General features: G+C 55.0%; 1 protein-coding gene across 2 annotated transcripts in view; it reads left to right on the top strand.

Annotated features, from left to right (window-relative positions):
* The window catches only part of TPR2 (Tetratricopeptide repeat (TPR)-like superfamily protein), a 43,293-nt gene that overhangs the window by 6,771 nt on the left and 21,571 nt on the right, over positions 1 to 14,951 (top strand). Inside the window, exon 2 of one of the 2 annotated variants that reach the window (XM_086783734.1) lies at positions 10,524 to 10,736. The exons of the other annotated variant lie outside the window; for it this stretch is intronic. Within the exon in view, the coding sequence (XP_086639860.1) occupies positions 10,524 to 10,736 (213 nt within the window). The remainder of the gene's footprint in view (positions 1 to 10,523; positions 10,737 to 14,951) is intronic. 2 annotated transcript variants of the gene reach the window in all.

Raw genomic sequence — 14,951 nt, 5'->3', positions numbered from 1 at the left:
ACCAGTCAGGTGTACAGTGACATGGCATCATATTAGCATCATAGACATCATCAGGAGCCATTAAATATTTTATTGGCATTTATAGGCATTTTTACAGGCATTTATGGGGCAGCCGACAGCATTTATGGACATGGCATCTGGCCGACAGCCCTTATGCTGGCCGACCAGCAGCATTCACCCATATATATTCAGGCGCCTCTCCATTCAGCCAACCAAGCTCATCATTCAAGCATTCAGCAGTGTGTTCTCCAACGCATCTCCTCCAGGAAGCATTGGGAGCAGCATAATCAGCAAACGCATCATCCGCATCAACATAATCAGCAAACGCAGTCAGTTCAGCCCAACAGATCTGCGTTTCATCATCAGGTCAGCATTCAGCATCTGTTCCAAAGCCTCCCTTCAGCGTTTCCTTCCCAGGAGACGAGGGAAAGATAGTGGACAGCAGTTCATTCAGTTCATTCAGCATATTCAGCATATAGGCAGCATATTCAGCAGTACAGATCCATTTGGATCTCATTGTAACCGCATTCATCATTTAATATAGCTGTATTGCACAAGTTGTGTGGTTTTTGGGTAGGCTCAGCACCCGCCCCGACTTGGCACCCAGTTGAGGCTTTCTAGTGGATTCTGTGGGGCACTCCTGTTCGCTATCTTGGTTGCCAGGTTGGCATTGACATTTCTCCTGAGCAATAGCTCACGCCTCTTCTTCTGACCATTTGGAAGAAACTTTTATACTTGAGTTTTGTGAGGATCTCCCTAGCAGGTAGAGTGGTAGTGGCAAACCAAGTTCTTCTTGCCACCATGTGGTACATCACTTCGTGCTGGGTCTTCTCTCCGGCATGTATTGGCCATGTACAACGGTTGATCAAGAACTTCCTATGGTCCGGCAATGATGGGAGGCTAGCTAGGGCCAAGGTGGCAGGGAGAGTGATCATTCAGCCATGTAGTAGAGGGGGGCTAGACCTCGTTGGCCCTACTATTCAGAGCCGTGTCCTGTTGCTGATCGTTAGAGGACTCCTTCCCGGTGGTGAGCCCTGGAAGGGTTTCCTCTTGGCCCGGATCTGAGCCCGCACCCCGAGTCTAGGGGGACCTTGGTCACATAGTACCAGATGGATTTTCACAAAGGTGCGGGCCCGCGGTTTTAGCCCATCTTTTTAGGACAGATTTGCAGCCAGCTTACTTCGAGCTTGGGATCACGTCAGGCTTGCCCTTAGGAAGATAGCTCCAGCAGCGTCAAAGAAGCGGCTTCGGCAGCCTTTGGTCTGGAACCCCTTGATCCGCTATTTAGAGCTATGCCCTGTTGGGCAAGCTGATCATTAGAGGACTCTTTCCCGGTGGTGAGCCCTAGAAGGGTTTCCTCTTGGCCCGGATTTCAGCCCGCACCCCGAGTCTAGGGGGACCTTGGCCACAGAGTACCAGATGGATTTTCACAGAGATGCAAGCCCACGGTTTTAGCCTAGCTGTTGGGGATAGATTTGCAGATAGCTTACTTCGAGCTTGGGATCACCTCAAGCTGGCCCTTAGGCAGATAGCTCTAGTAGCCTTAGAGGAGCGGCTTTGGCAGGCTTTGGTCTGCAACCCCTTGATCCGTTTACCCAGTGGGCATATGTTAGGGGCCCGACCTCACGTATCATGGGGAACCTTGAGCATAGGACCAGCCAAGTCCCTTGGAGATTGGATCGCACACAGGCAGTTACCCCCGGAGGTGTAGGAGAGAGGCTTGGTAGGGGTACGAGGTAGAGCTAGGCTCAGCATTGACATCGACTTAGCTATCCCTCAAGAGTGGATGACCCCTATCCTAGACCCGACTTAGGGTGGCTAGGTGTGTTTAACAGGCATGATATTCTCGTGGCAGTCCACACGGAGCAGATGAGGGCAGTGGTGTGCTCACTTTTTCTATTGGATCCCATGGCAAACTAGAGAGATCCGACCTTCCCTTAGAGGACTTTAGTGGCTACATCTTGCAAAGGGTGAGGGTGATTGGTTTTCGGGCATGGGAGTGGCACATAGACCCTGGGGAGAGATTCTGGCGGCTATGGATATAGGAGTGCCGACCTGTCATGCGCCTACAGTGGGACCCGGGAGTGGACTTGGCATGACCCCGTGGATCGGCAGGAGACTCTGGATGCCCCCTTCTTTGCACATACAACGTGGCTAGGCCACAAGATCTAGATGCTAGAGATAGATGGCACCCCGACAATAGCAGCACATTGGTAGTTCACAGGGCCTTTCATAGCGTTTCCTTTCAGATTACTGGAAGAGGCTTTGGGACAGTTTTCGGCCTAGAAAGATCACCTGCTTTCTTTGGTTGATGGCACACAAGAGCTTGGCGGTCGGTACTTGGTTGGTAGTTGGAGGTTGGCCAGGAGCTTGCTCGCGGTGCGGCCACCCTTAGGAATCTCAGCGACATTGTCTTTGGGATTGCCTGAAGGCTCAGCAGATTTGGCAGTGGATTCTCCGCATCTTCACTATGGACAGGGCATCAACCCAGATCATTACATGGGGCATTGTCGTTTGGGCCATAGAGGTTGGAGTGGTCAGGGCTTATGAGGAGGATGGGGGAGGGCTAGCCCTTCAGGTCTCTCATCATCGTATTTCGGCAGCACCAGTCACAGCCCCACCTAGAGACTACTGGCGACCAAGCTCATGCGAGAGATGGGGGATTTGCAGTAGCATAGCAGCCTGGCACATTTGGTGAGCTAGATGCAACAAAGCCATCGAGGGTACCCACACTCTGCTGGCTGAGTCCATTGGGAGCATATGGCCCGGTATCATTCACACCCCCGCGGTCAGTGGGAGAAGCTACAGGGAGATTTTGACTGCATGTAGAAGTGGCGGGAAGCTTTCTTGAGGCTTGGCCCATTTCTCACAGATAGAGGTTGTGACCCCACTTGGCATTACAGACCACCTGTGTGGTTGCTCCCCCCCCCTCCCCCTGTATGAGATAGCCGTCTCCTCACAGAGCAGCCAGCCGGAGGAGAAGTCTCTTTTGGCATGGTTTCATACCCACGTCGTCATAGAAGGTACTCAACAACTACCATAATCCACTTTCTAATAGCAGTGACCATGTGCCGAGTTAGTACCATTATCATTGCAGAGTCTCCTTTAACTTTCTTTGACTGTGCATGGATTGGCCTTTTTTGATATGTAGGGAATGGTATGCAACTCTTAGCTTAGGAGGACGTCAAGATGTGATTGATTTTGGTTTCTTTTATTGATTTTTTTTTTTTTGGAAAAACGATCCTTCTATTAGTTAATGAGAAAACGCCATAAGGCTACAAAGCTCACCTCACAAGGAGGGATAATAAACACAGTGAACACCGGAGCTCAACCCCGTGGCTGGCCGCTCTCTGGGGGGGGGGCTACCTAGTAGTACATGCGGGAGGTGAGAGGAGCCAAACTGGAGGCCTGTAGTGCCAAGTGACATCCTCGCCCCTCGCGATGAGGAAAGGGCCAGGCTGCCAAGTGCGGAGGAACGCCTTCCGGCGACCTCTCATGCGATCCGAGTCGCCCTGAAGTTTCCCCCAGTGTCCTCTCAAGGTGTGAATGATGTCCACCCAGAGGGCTTGTATGACCTCCGCCGGTGGAGTCGCCTGGCGGTCTATGGCCTCCCTGCATCGGGCTCTCCATATGTGCCAAGCCGTCATGCTGCTGATCATCTCCCATCTGTGCCCGTCCCCCTCCAGACTGCCGAAGAGAAGTCTGGCGTCGGAACCACCGCCATCACCCTGTCAGAGACCTGGATGGTCACACTGCTAGGGACGTCCTCGTATCCAAGGGCCGGGCCGCTGTCCGTGGCCCAAGCCACCGCACCCCACGTCGCCATCATCTCACCTGGCGAGCCTGCAAAAACCATCCTGAGAGCGCGTTGCCAGACCTGCTGTGCCTGTGGGCAATCCCATAAGCAGTGCTGCTGCGACTCCTGTGCATGGCCGCACCGAGGGCAGGACGCTGGGTGTCTGCCAAAAGCTAGCCAAGCCCCCACAGCCAGTCCTCTATGCGCTGTAAGCCAGAGAAAAAGCGTCACCTTCCGGGGCCGGAAGCTGGCCCAAAGGCGCTGCCAGAAGTCCCTAAGGAAGGCATGGGAGAGCCCCTGTCGCCGCCAATGCTCGGCCGCCGCCGGGGTGCCCGCTGTCCTGTGCCTTTGGATCCGCCACCCCAGCCTCGCTGTGTACTGAAAAAAGGGGGTGCCTGGGCTGGTAGGGGCCGAGTAGGGATCTCGCCAAAGCCACTCGCGTGGATCCCACTGAAGGCGAATAAGAGGCCTGCTGTCCCAAGCCCATAATCTCCAAGAATAGTCCTCCCCTATCGAGGCCGGTGAGGGGTCTACATGCCACTGTCTCTGATGAAAGCCGACCACCCGCACCCTCTGAAAGATACAACCCTGGAACTCATCCAAATCTAGTCGGGTCCTCTGAAGCTGGCCTCCCTCTCCCACCTCGAAGGTGAGTGGGGCGACTCTCTCTGCTGAGCCGCAGACCGCTAGAAGGATCTCATGCCGAGTAAAGACGCCCATCCACTGTGGAGGTGGAGGGTCCTGTACTGGAGTCCGCCACTCCGGGGGGATGGCCGCCTCAATGTCTTTCCTCATCAACTCTCTGCCCCTCATCCCGCTGGGTCTCCTCTCCTGAGCCTCTAGAGGCAGCTGCTGAAAACATATCCAGTCGTCTAGGGACTGGGCTGGGCCGGAGCTCAACGGGCCCCACGACACGTGAGATCGCGATCCAACCATATGACCACTGGGAAGTCGGATCAAGGGGTTCCAGATCAATGGCTGCCTCAGGCGCTCCTCATCGGTGCCCGGGGGAGTTTGGAAGAGTGACGGCCTGAGATGCTCCCAAGCCCTCAGAAGGCTAGCTGCAAAACGCTCCTCGAAACCAAGGCCCACTCCTCTGGATCGCTGCTCTGTAAAGATCCACCTGATGCTGGGGGTCCAGGGGCCGCTAAGAGAAGGAGTGCGGCTAAGAATCCTGGAAACAAGAAACTCCTTCCACAGCTCAGCGCCTGGTAGGAGGCCACGAACCACCAACTTGCCAAGCAAAGCTTGGCTCTGACAAATAGGATCAACTATGCCCAGGCCGCCTCTCTCCCTCGGCTGGGTGATCACAGCCCATGCCACCTTGGCCCTGGCGGGCCGCCCGTCGCCACCGGACCAAAGAAAGTTCCTGATGAGCCTCTGCACCTGGCCAATACACGCCCGCGAGAAGGCCCAGCAAGAAGTGATGTACCACATGGTAGCAAGCAGAACCTGGTTGGCCACAACCACTCGGCCAGCCAGAGATAAACGAGCGGTACTCCAATACAGAAGCTTCTTCCGAATGCTCAGAAGAAGGGGGCTATCTGTTGCTCTGGAGATATGTCAATGCCCACATAGCATCCCAAATAGCGCACTGTAGTGCCGGGGGGCAGCCACTGAAACCCGTACTGGCCTCCAAGTCGGGGGGGGCACAGAGCTGACCCACAACCCACACGACTTGTGCCAGTTGATCAAAGCGCCCGAAGCTCTGCAAAACCTGTCCATGGCTGAGGCGAAGCGGCGGAGGTTCTCCTCCCCTCCCTGAAGATAGACAGCAGTGTCATCCGCAAACTGCGAGTCTAGGAGCTCCTCCGAGGTGCGGATGGGGAGCTGGAGGCCCCGCAAACCTGTATCCTGTGCCGTCAAGAAAGTGCTCATGGCCTCCGCCACAAAAAGAAAAAGAAAGGGCGCCAAGGGGCACCCCTGCCGCACCGAGCGCGAGAGCTGGAACCTCTCTCCGCGCACGCCCTGTATCAGCACCTGGCTATGGGGCGATGTGTAGAGTGCAGAGACCCCACGGATCCACTGAGGGGGGAAGCCCATCCTCTCCATAGTGCCTTCCAAGAAGGCCCAGTCCACCCGATCATATGCCTTCTCGAAGTCGAGAAGGAGCACTGCCAGATCCTCCTGCCGAAATCTAGCCAAAGCCGTAGCCTCCCAGAAAGAGAAGATGTTATCCAGGATGCTCCTATCCTAGATGAAGCCTGTCTGCGTGGAGTGGATGATGTCCGGAAGGTGAGGCTGTAGAAGCCGCCTGCTGATCGCCTTAGCTAGGACCTTGTAGGCCGTGCCTAGCAAGGTGATCGGTCTCCACTGTCTAATCTCCAGTCTGTCTCCTCCCTCTTTGGGGATCAAGTGAATCAACCCCTCTGCCATGCTGTCCGGCATGTCTCCCGACTCCATGATCTCCTGGAATGCCAATCTGAAACCCCTATGCAAGAGACCCCAGTACCTCTGGAAGAAAGCCACTGAGAGACCGTCCTCACCAGGGCATTTGCCCCGAGGAAGTGCCTGAAGAGCCTCCTCCAGTTCCGTATCCGAGAAGGGGGAGAGAAGGGAGTGCTGCAAATGGGCCGGCACAACCGGTCTCGTGAAGCTCCAGACTGCCTCCCGAGCCTCTCTCACCCTGTCATCTGCTGGCTCAGTAGAGAGCAGATCCCTGTAAAAATCTGTGGCGATCGCCCGAACCCTGGGGGGATCCACCACCACCTGGCCATCAGCCTGCCAAAGACGCCTGAGACCCTCTCGTCTGAAGCGAGGCCGTGTCGCCTCAAAGAAGTCTCGAGTCACTCTGTCTCCAGCCTGTGTCCAAAAAGAAGCCCGAGCATGGAATCGGAACTCCACCCTCCTCTCCTCGATGGATCTGATCTCTGTGCGAGCTGACTCCATCTGCTCTGAAATCCAAGGGCTCGTAGGCTCCCTCTCCTGAAGTCTCTGAAGGGAAGCTAGACTCCTCCGCAGGCTCCTCTCCTACTCTCTGAAAGCCTCCAGACGGTCCAGGGCAGCCTGTCTGAGCATCCTATTGATCTCCTGCAAACCCTTGTCAAGATCGCTGGCTGCCGATCCTCTCCTGAACTGAAGCTCCTGCCAGACCTGCTCAACTCTGGTCGCAATCTCGGGCTCCTCTATGAGACAATCTGGAATCCGGACGCTCTGGCCTCGCTCTCCTCTCGTAGGGTCATCGATCTGGAGAAGCACTGGAAAGTGGTCTGAAAACGAGGAGCCTGCAAGTATACCCACAGTGCCACCTCTATCGCAAGCCCACTCATCAATGTAAAACCTGTCGATGCGGGAAAGGTTAACTCCTGTGGCCCGTCTATCCGAGCGCGAGAAAGATAAACTCCCCTGCAACCTGCCAAACTCCGAGAGAGTCCACGGATCCTGGCCTCTCACCTGCAGCACTAGTTCCTCCCAGGCAGCGAACTCCGGCCCATGAATGGTCTCCTGGCTGCCCCCCATCCTGTCCTCTGCATCCTCCAGCATGTTGCAATCCCCCCCTAGGCACCAATGGTCTGCCATGGGGAGGGACTGCCTAATGGTGCTCCAGAACTCAGCTCTCCCGGTCGCCCCATTAGGGGCGTAGAAGTTGAGGAAGCCAATGCGGTCTTCCCCAACCCGAAGGATGATCCACTGCGCTCGACCCTGGACCAGAGTGCCAGAATCCACAACCTCGGATAGAAGCTGCTCGCTGACTGAGATGCATACTCCACCCTGGTTCCCCTGGGAGCCATATGCCAGTGAACAAAAAGTGTGACTCCTGCTTGGCAAGATCTTCCCGCAGGTGCGGGTACGCCCGGCAGAAAGGTGGTGCTCCTGGATGAAAAGGATATCTATGGGTCCTCCAACGAGAGCCCTCTGGATCTCCTGGCGAAGCCCCGACCAATGTAGCAGCGAGGTCCACCAAGACCCTGGATGTTCAATGAGAGGATCCTCATGGATGAGCTATGGCAAGTGAAGCAGCCGCCACTGGCTCACCCCTCTCAGCCGGCCCGGATGAGCTGCCCTCCACTCTGTGAGTCTTGGGCGCCGGCTTGGAGGGAGAATAGTCGCCGTCTGTCCGGGTGCGGAGTCTCTCCAAAAAAAGGGTGACCTGTCTCTGTGTCCAGCCCCACTCCGCCTTCGCCCTGTCCGGGGCATAGGCGTGAGACCAATCCTCAGCATATATGTATCTAAAGGTAGGCTGCACCCTCGGGGCGGCGTGGAGGAGAATCAGTAGCACCGCCTCAACTGAGGTGTGGACCGGATCCGCCCGCCAATCTCCTATACCAAACAAGCTCATGCGGGCTGAGTGTAACCGGGTCTGCAATAGGTCCGTGAGCCCCAGGTCACTGAAGTGGTGAGAAAACTCCAGTATCTGATCACGCAAAACTTCCTCTACAGAGTTGCAATCCCATGCTGTGTCTGGGGCAACACTGAGAGGAAAGGAGAAGGCCACCATACTGCTCACCACTGAAGGAGAACGAGATGGATGGCACACCACGCAAACTCGCAAGGGCGCTACCAGTGTCTCAAACGGGCCAGCGTCCAGCTGGAGACACCTGAAAAAACCATAATCAAATGGGAGCCCCATCACTCGCGGGGGCCCCCCAGGGGAGGCTGGAGAGAACTCTGTGGGGCGGGCGAAGCTATGATCGCCATCTCCACCGGCCCGGAGTGGCGGTGGAACAGCCGCTGAACTGAACTCTGGCCTACCCAGCTACGCTGCCCCGCCGGGGCAGTGGGTGGTCTGGAGGAGTATCCTGGAGAGGCCGAGGGAGGGATGGTGGCTCGCGGAGAGGAGGGGGGAGAGCGAGGAGAGGATGGAGAGGCATCTGCCAGAGGAGAGGTGCCAGGGGGGGCCGCCGGGGGAGGCGGGAGGGGGGGGGCTGGGGGGGGAGAGGGGAGGGAGGAAGGAGTGCTCTCCGAGTGAAGGGAAGAGGGGCCGAGGGTCGCAGAGTGCGGCCCGGGATCCTCAGGAATCTGCTCCATGGAGGGGGCGGGGCCCCCCGCGGGGGGAGGCGGGAGCGGGGTCTCCACGTGGGGGGCTCCACCGGCGGCCTCAATGGGCACTGAGACTGAATCCTCGTTCATCGGGGTGGGACCTGCTGGCCGCCTATCCCTGACTGGAGCATAAGTGCGGGTAGGTGCCTGGACGCCAGCCAGGGTCGCCTGTCCGCCAGCCTGTGCTGCCTGCTGGCGTCTGCGATGGTCCCTGCGGGCCGGCGTTTCCGCCGGCGAACCTCCTGCCATCCACCAGCCTCCTGGGACTGCGCGGCATCCTCCGCCGGGGCCTGCTCGTCAGATGATGGCGCCTGCTGAGACGAGCCAAGGATGTCCGGTCTCTGAGGTGGATGGCCACCCCTCAGGCCTCCTGAAGGGGGTCCAGAGGCTGCAGAGGGTGAAGGATGAACCCCCTTGCGGGGACAAGCACGTGCGAGGTGGCCCATCTCCCGACAGATGTAGCACTGGCCGGGGAGGCCCGAATACTCCACGCGCTGTATCAGATGTCCTCCAGAAAGACAAGGGAGGAGGATCGTCTTCGGGAGGGACTCCAGTGACGGAACCACAACACGAATGGCCGGGAGTCCTGCTGCCCGAGCTATCACTGAGGCCGCTGTCTGAGGCGTCTCCACCACCTGCCCGAACGCCTTGCCAATGGATGACAAGAGGGGCAAGTACTCCCTGCGGAGTCCAGGAAAGCAGATAGTGATGGGGAAACCTGTCGCGCCTGCTAGCGGGTCAGAAGCGGGGTCGAAACCGTGAGTCCATCGCGCCAGGAACGCCTGGGATGAGCGGAGGGCAATGGGGCTCCGAGCCAGCACCGTCTGAGCTGCCTGGGGGGGGGCTCGAAATCCATCTGGTAGTAACCACGTCCCAAAAAATCGACGCTGACGATCTTGGCAGGCACGCCAACGAGGCTGCCTTGCAGAAGGTCGCGAAGCTCTCTCCGCATCGGACGGCTACCCACTATCTTGCAGACCAAGGAGGAGGCCTCAAGAGCGGATACTGTGGAAACAAACAACTGTTGATCTGCAGCTGTGAACTCCAGACGGAGACCGGAATCGGCGGGGGTAGTCGGAGCGGCTTCCATGGAGTCCTCCAGAGGGAAAAGGCCAGAGACCGGGGTCACCAACGGGAGGGACACAGCCCTACGAGGAAACGGAGAGGCGGAGGTGAGAGGATAGCGGGGGCGGAGCGGGGGGGGGGGGGGGGGGGGGGGGGGGGGGGAGCTAGCGGTGGGAGGAAGGGCGAGACGGAGGGGGAGGTGAGGGAGAAGGCGGAGGGAAGAGCCGGCGGAGGAGAAGGCGGGGGGGGAGAAATGGCGGGGGAGAGATGGTGGGGGAGAGATGGCGGGGGAGGAAATGGCGGGGGAGAGAGGGCGGGGGAGAGATGGTGGGGGAGGAAGCGAGGAAGGAGGCGGGGGGGGGGGGAGAGATGGCGGGGGAGGAAGCGAGGAAGGAGGCGGGGGAGGAGAAGGCGGGGGGGAGAAGGTGGGGGAGGAAGCGAGGAAGGAGGCGGGGGACGGGGGGGGGGGGGGGGGGGGGGGGGGAGGGGGGCGCGCGACGGTGAGGGGCAACGGGGGGAGGGTAGACGGGAGGGGGGGATGGGGCGTAGCTCGCAGGAGCAGATCGCGCAGCAGCGATGCTTCTCTCTTTTATTGATTTTGGACTTGGTGATATGCAATAATTGTGGCTTTTCTTCTGGAATAACACAGCTTTTTAAATGCTTTTGAGTTTGCGTTGCACAGGAGAAAGGAAACGAGTATGTCAAGATGGGGAAAAAGTTTTATAAAGATGCTGTTGATTGCTACACTAGGGCAATCGAGCAAAAAAGCATGGATGCAGTGAGTACTGCAGTTTTGTATGCCAATAGAGCTCAAGTTCACCTACTTCTTGGCAACTATAGATGTTCACTCATTGATGCACAAGAGGCACTCAAACTGAATAAAGCAAACATTAAGGTATATACTTCTTTGCTCAAGTTTTGTGCCTTGTTTTCTAGCGAGTTTTGTGCCTTGTTTTCAAGAGTTTGATTGAGACAAAAGTAAATACGCTCTTGGGCACGTGTGTGTGTGTGAGAAAGAAGAAAGAAAGAAAGTTGTATTAACGTCTTCAAAAGGCCAAAATGACCTATGAGACCAAAAGGTTACATCATATCCATGAGGTACATAATCCTGGGTACAAAATAGTAATAAAGAAAGATAACAAAAATCTAGAACTTAAAAATCTGATCTAGGTACATGAGTAGAGAGCTCTCATATCACCCTGATACATCCCTCATGGGCTGCTGTGACATGGTGCTCAAGGTGGTAAAACTGAGTTGGCGCGAGAAGGTCGTGTGATGATGGGAGATGATGGCCCAGATCTTCCTGTGGTGGCGTGGCCGTGGGCGAGGGCCATGGGGTCTGGGGCATCGAGCTCTGCATAACTCAATGGCTCTGTCGAGTGTCACACCTCTCGGCCAAGCTCCTACACTAGCCTATGGTCTGGTATGATGGGTGGATCGGCCCTCGGAGTGCTGGTATGGAAGAAGTCAGTGAGAGCTCTCTGTGCTGGTCCTCGAGCAAGTATAGCTGATCTGGATCTCACTAAGGGCTCCCTGTGTCTACGGAGCTCTAGAAGAAAAAGTCCCAGGCATCTTTGATCCGGGAAGTCCATGATCCTAGAAAGTGGTCCGAACCTAGCTCGGAAGAGGCAGTGGAACCTCCCCTGAATCTCATAGTACATGGGGCATCGGCATATGTAATGGTCCTTTGTCTCAGGCTCTGTGTGACAGAGCTGGCATATCCTGTCCTCTGGTGCGGCTGCCCTAGGCCCATATCTGGTAGTCTCCACTCTCAGCTGGTGGGACGAGGTGCGGATCTGGCCGATCGCACATCTCACCCCAAAGGATAGGTGTATGCCCATGTACTGTGGACGGATGATGAACCCATCCTCTGTCAGGCATAGGAGGTGATCTCTGTAGAAGGCCATCTTTGTCCCCAGTGGACGACTAGGTGAACTCCATGTCCTCTGAGTATCCAGTCTGACAATGTCCTTCTTGATAACCCTGTTCCGCTCTGTGTGGCTGAGAGCAAATGACGGGGCCTCTATGCTGTACTGGAAGGGGGGGAGTGCCTCCATATGCATACCGTGCATGCCAAACCAAGTGCCGACTTGGGCATACCAGCACTCTGTATCTCCCTCAAGTGTCAACTGTCTGGAGGACTCTAGGGCTAGCCGGGGGTATCTATCAAGTGGAAGCTCCTATGCCAGTATGTCACTGTCTGGAATAGAGCCTCTGTGACTATCGGTGCAGTGCCCATCTTTGCCCGCACAATCTCATGTGGCACTGATGGTTTACTCCTAATCATGCGTGAGATCATCGCCACTAGGGGCCTCTCCATTGGCTTCCACCCATCATATACCTCCTTTGTATCTGTCTCGGCCGGCTCTCTCCTCTGTCTCCTCCTGTGGTATAAGCTAGGACCCCAGATGGGGGCACCATACAGTAGTGCAGGTGTAACTAGAGTATCAAATAGCCAAAGCTTCGTCCTCGGCTCCTGAAACTGTATCTGTGAGCATTGCCTCTCTAGCGAGCCAAGGGCTGCATATCCCCTCGTCAATCTAGCGTCGGCCGCCTTCCGCATTGAGAGAGAAAGAGAGAGAAATATTATGTCTACAAAACAGTTATAGACCCAAAGGGACTATGAGACCAAAAGTGATACATCGGTACCATGGATATATCGAGCCATGGAAAATTGAAAGAAAATTGTGAAAAGAAAACACCTAACACTAGTGTATGTACATGTAATCAGCGGATGATCTTGTGTAGAGTGAGATATGCGGTGATCAGCTAATACTAGAACATATCTCATGGCGAACGGAATGAGGCCTCTGATGGGAGCATGTCAAAATCTCATGGATCTTCCTCTGTGAGATGGAAGGTCATGGTGCTTTGGATTGAGGGCGTCTGGCCAACAGAATAGATTGGGCTCACTCACTGGTGACTGAACTCTTTTGGGGCACAAAGCGGAAGTGTGGGTATGGGTGGTGGTCATTGATTGTAACATGCCGAAGCTTTGGGGTCAAATCAGTAACTTCAGTGCTCAGAATTCAGCAATCTTTCACGACGAACATAATGCACAAAACTGAAGTAGATGTACAGAATATATATATATATATATATATATATATATATATATATATAGAGAGAGAGAGAGAGAGAGAGAGAGAGAGAGAGAGAGAGAGAGAGAGAGAAATTTTATTAACGTCTTCCAAAAGACCGAACTCGGCCTATGAGACAAATCAGTGTACCTATGTGGGGTATCCTTTGTCATCCCAACAAAATGAAAAAGTACTGAACTAAAAAGCTGAATCTGGGTGTGCAATAAGTACAATGAGTGGGGGAGGGGATGGAGCTCTACTACTAGGAGAATGCAAAGCTATATGCATGGAGTATACAATCATGATATGCAACCTAGCTAGCTCCATCCTGTACCATACTGGGGGTATAAAATGGTATACATCAATGAAGGGGGTGTCCACAGCTCCTTGAAGAACATGCCTGGGTCTGCTCTGAAGCGAGCCAGTCGCTCCGCACCCTCTTTGTGAAACTGAGCTCTGATCTCTGTCATCTCTCTCTGGTATAGGCGTGGTGTCCGAAAGCCAGGTGTCCTCTATCTCCTGCGGGCTCTGAGTGTCTCTGCTCTCTGGAGAGTAATTCCCTGCTGTGTAGGGGCTGGGAGTGGGGTGGATCTCTGAAAAAATGTAGTAATATGTGTCTGTCGTCCCCCCTCTGGAGCTGTCTGAGCCTGTAATGATGTCTCTCTGTGATGCTGTATGTCTAGAATGAATCTCCCCAGTATGCGTTGGTCTGCTGCCTCAAAGATCTGGCGTAGGGAATGTGGCTCTCTGAATAAAATGGGATCTCTCTCTCTCATGGCTGTATATGCTCTGCATCTGCATACATAATGCTCCTCACTCTCCACCTCCTCTCTGCACAATCTGCATACCCTCTCCTCTCGGGGGATCCGTGCTGCTCTGCCAGTCTTGATCTCCAATCGATGTGATGAGACTCTAAGCTGACCAATAGCTACTCGGGAGCCGTGTGGTAAAAAGCGCTCCATGTATCTAGGCCTCTCTATAAATCCATCATCAGTGATACTCATGAAGTGATCTCTGTAGTACAGCATCTTCGGTGGAAGAGGCTGTGTAGGCGATATCCATGTCTCTCGTGTATAGAGCTGCCATAGGTCCTGTCTCAATACTCTGTTCCTCTCACTATGAGAGAGACGGGTATGTGGTGCATCCCTGTCATACTGGAATGGTGGTAGATGATCCATGTATAGGCCATGCTGTGAGAACCAATGTGTGACCTGTGCATACCATGATCCTTTGTCTCCTGCCTCAGCCAGCTGTCTAGATGCCTCAAAAGCTCTGTATGACAATTTGTCTTGTGGCATCTCTCTGAATCTGTCTAGTAGGCATATAGTTTGGAATATGGCCTCTACCATCATAGGAGGCGCAGCAAACTCTGCGCGGATAATGTCATGAGGTACTGACGGTTTGTCGCGTATCATGCGTGCCATCATGAGGGCCTGTGGTCTCTCTATCTGTGTCCACCAATGGGTAGCAAGGCTTGGCGCCCATACCGCTGCTCCATATATCAGTGCCGGTGTGACTAATGTGTCAAATAGCCACCCCTTCGTCCAAGGCTCCTGAAAATGCGCCTGGTGGCACTCTCTCTCTAGCATAGCCAATGCTGCATATCCCCGTGTCAATCTAGCTCTGGCTGCTGAACCCATGGTGAAGCGCGTGGCTATTGCAGAGAAGGTAACTTGGTAACCCCTAGGTACACGTATGATGTCACCACCTCCACCTGGCGTCCTGCGAGCGTGAATGTCAGCTGACTCCTGCCCTGTCTCGATGTATGAAAGACCATAACCTTGGTTTTCCCAAGGTTCACAGTAAGACCCCTCTGTGTGCAGAAATCATCGAGTGCATGTAGATGCTGTTGTAGACCTCTTGGAGACTCAGACACTAATACAATATCATCAGTATAAAGCATAATATGTAGTGAGGTACCCGCTAGATCAACTCCATCTCCACCTCCCCGTGTAATGAAGTCAGCCACCTCATCAATGTATAACCCAAATAGCGTGGGGGAAAGTGGGCATCCTTTCTTCACACCAATG

This window comes from Cibotium barometz, chromosome 46 (genome assembly GCF_041138505.1).
Source record: "Cibotium barometz isolate CiBa-2024 chromosome 46, ASM4113850v1, whole genome shotgun sequence".
In the NCBI taxonomy this organism is placed as follows: domain Eukaryota; kingdom Viridiplantae; phylum Streptophyta; class Polypodiopsida; order Cyatheales; family Cibotiaceae; genus Cibotium; species Cibotium barometz.
The sequence above is the reverse complement of the archived record's forward strand: the minus strand, read 5'-3'. Positions and strand labels throughout refer to the sequence as shown.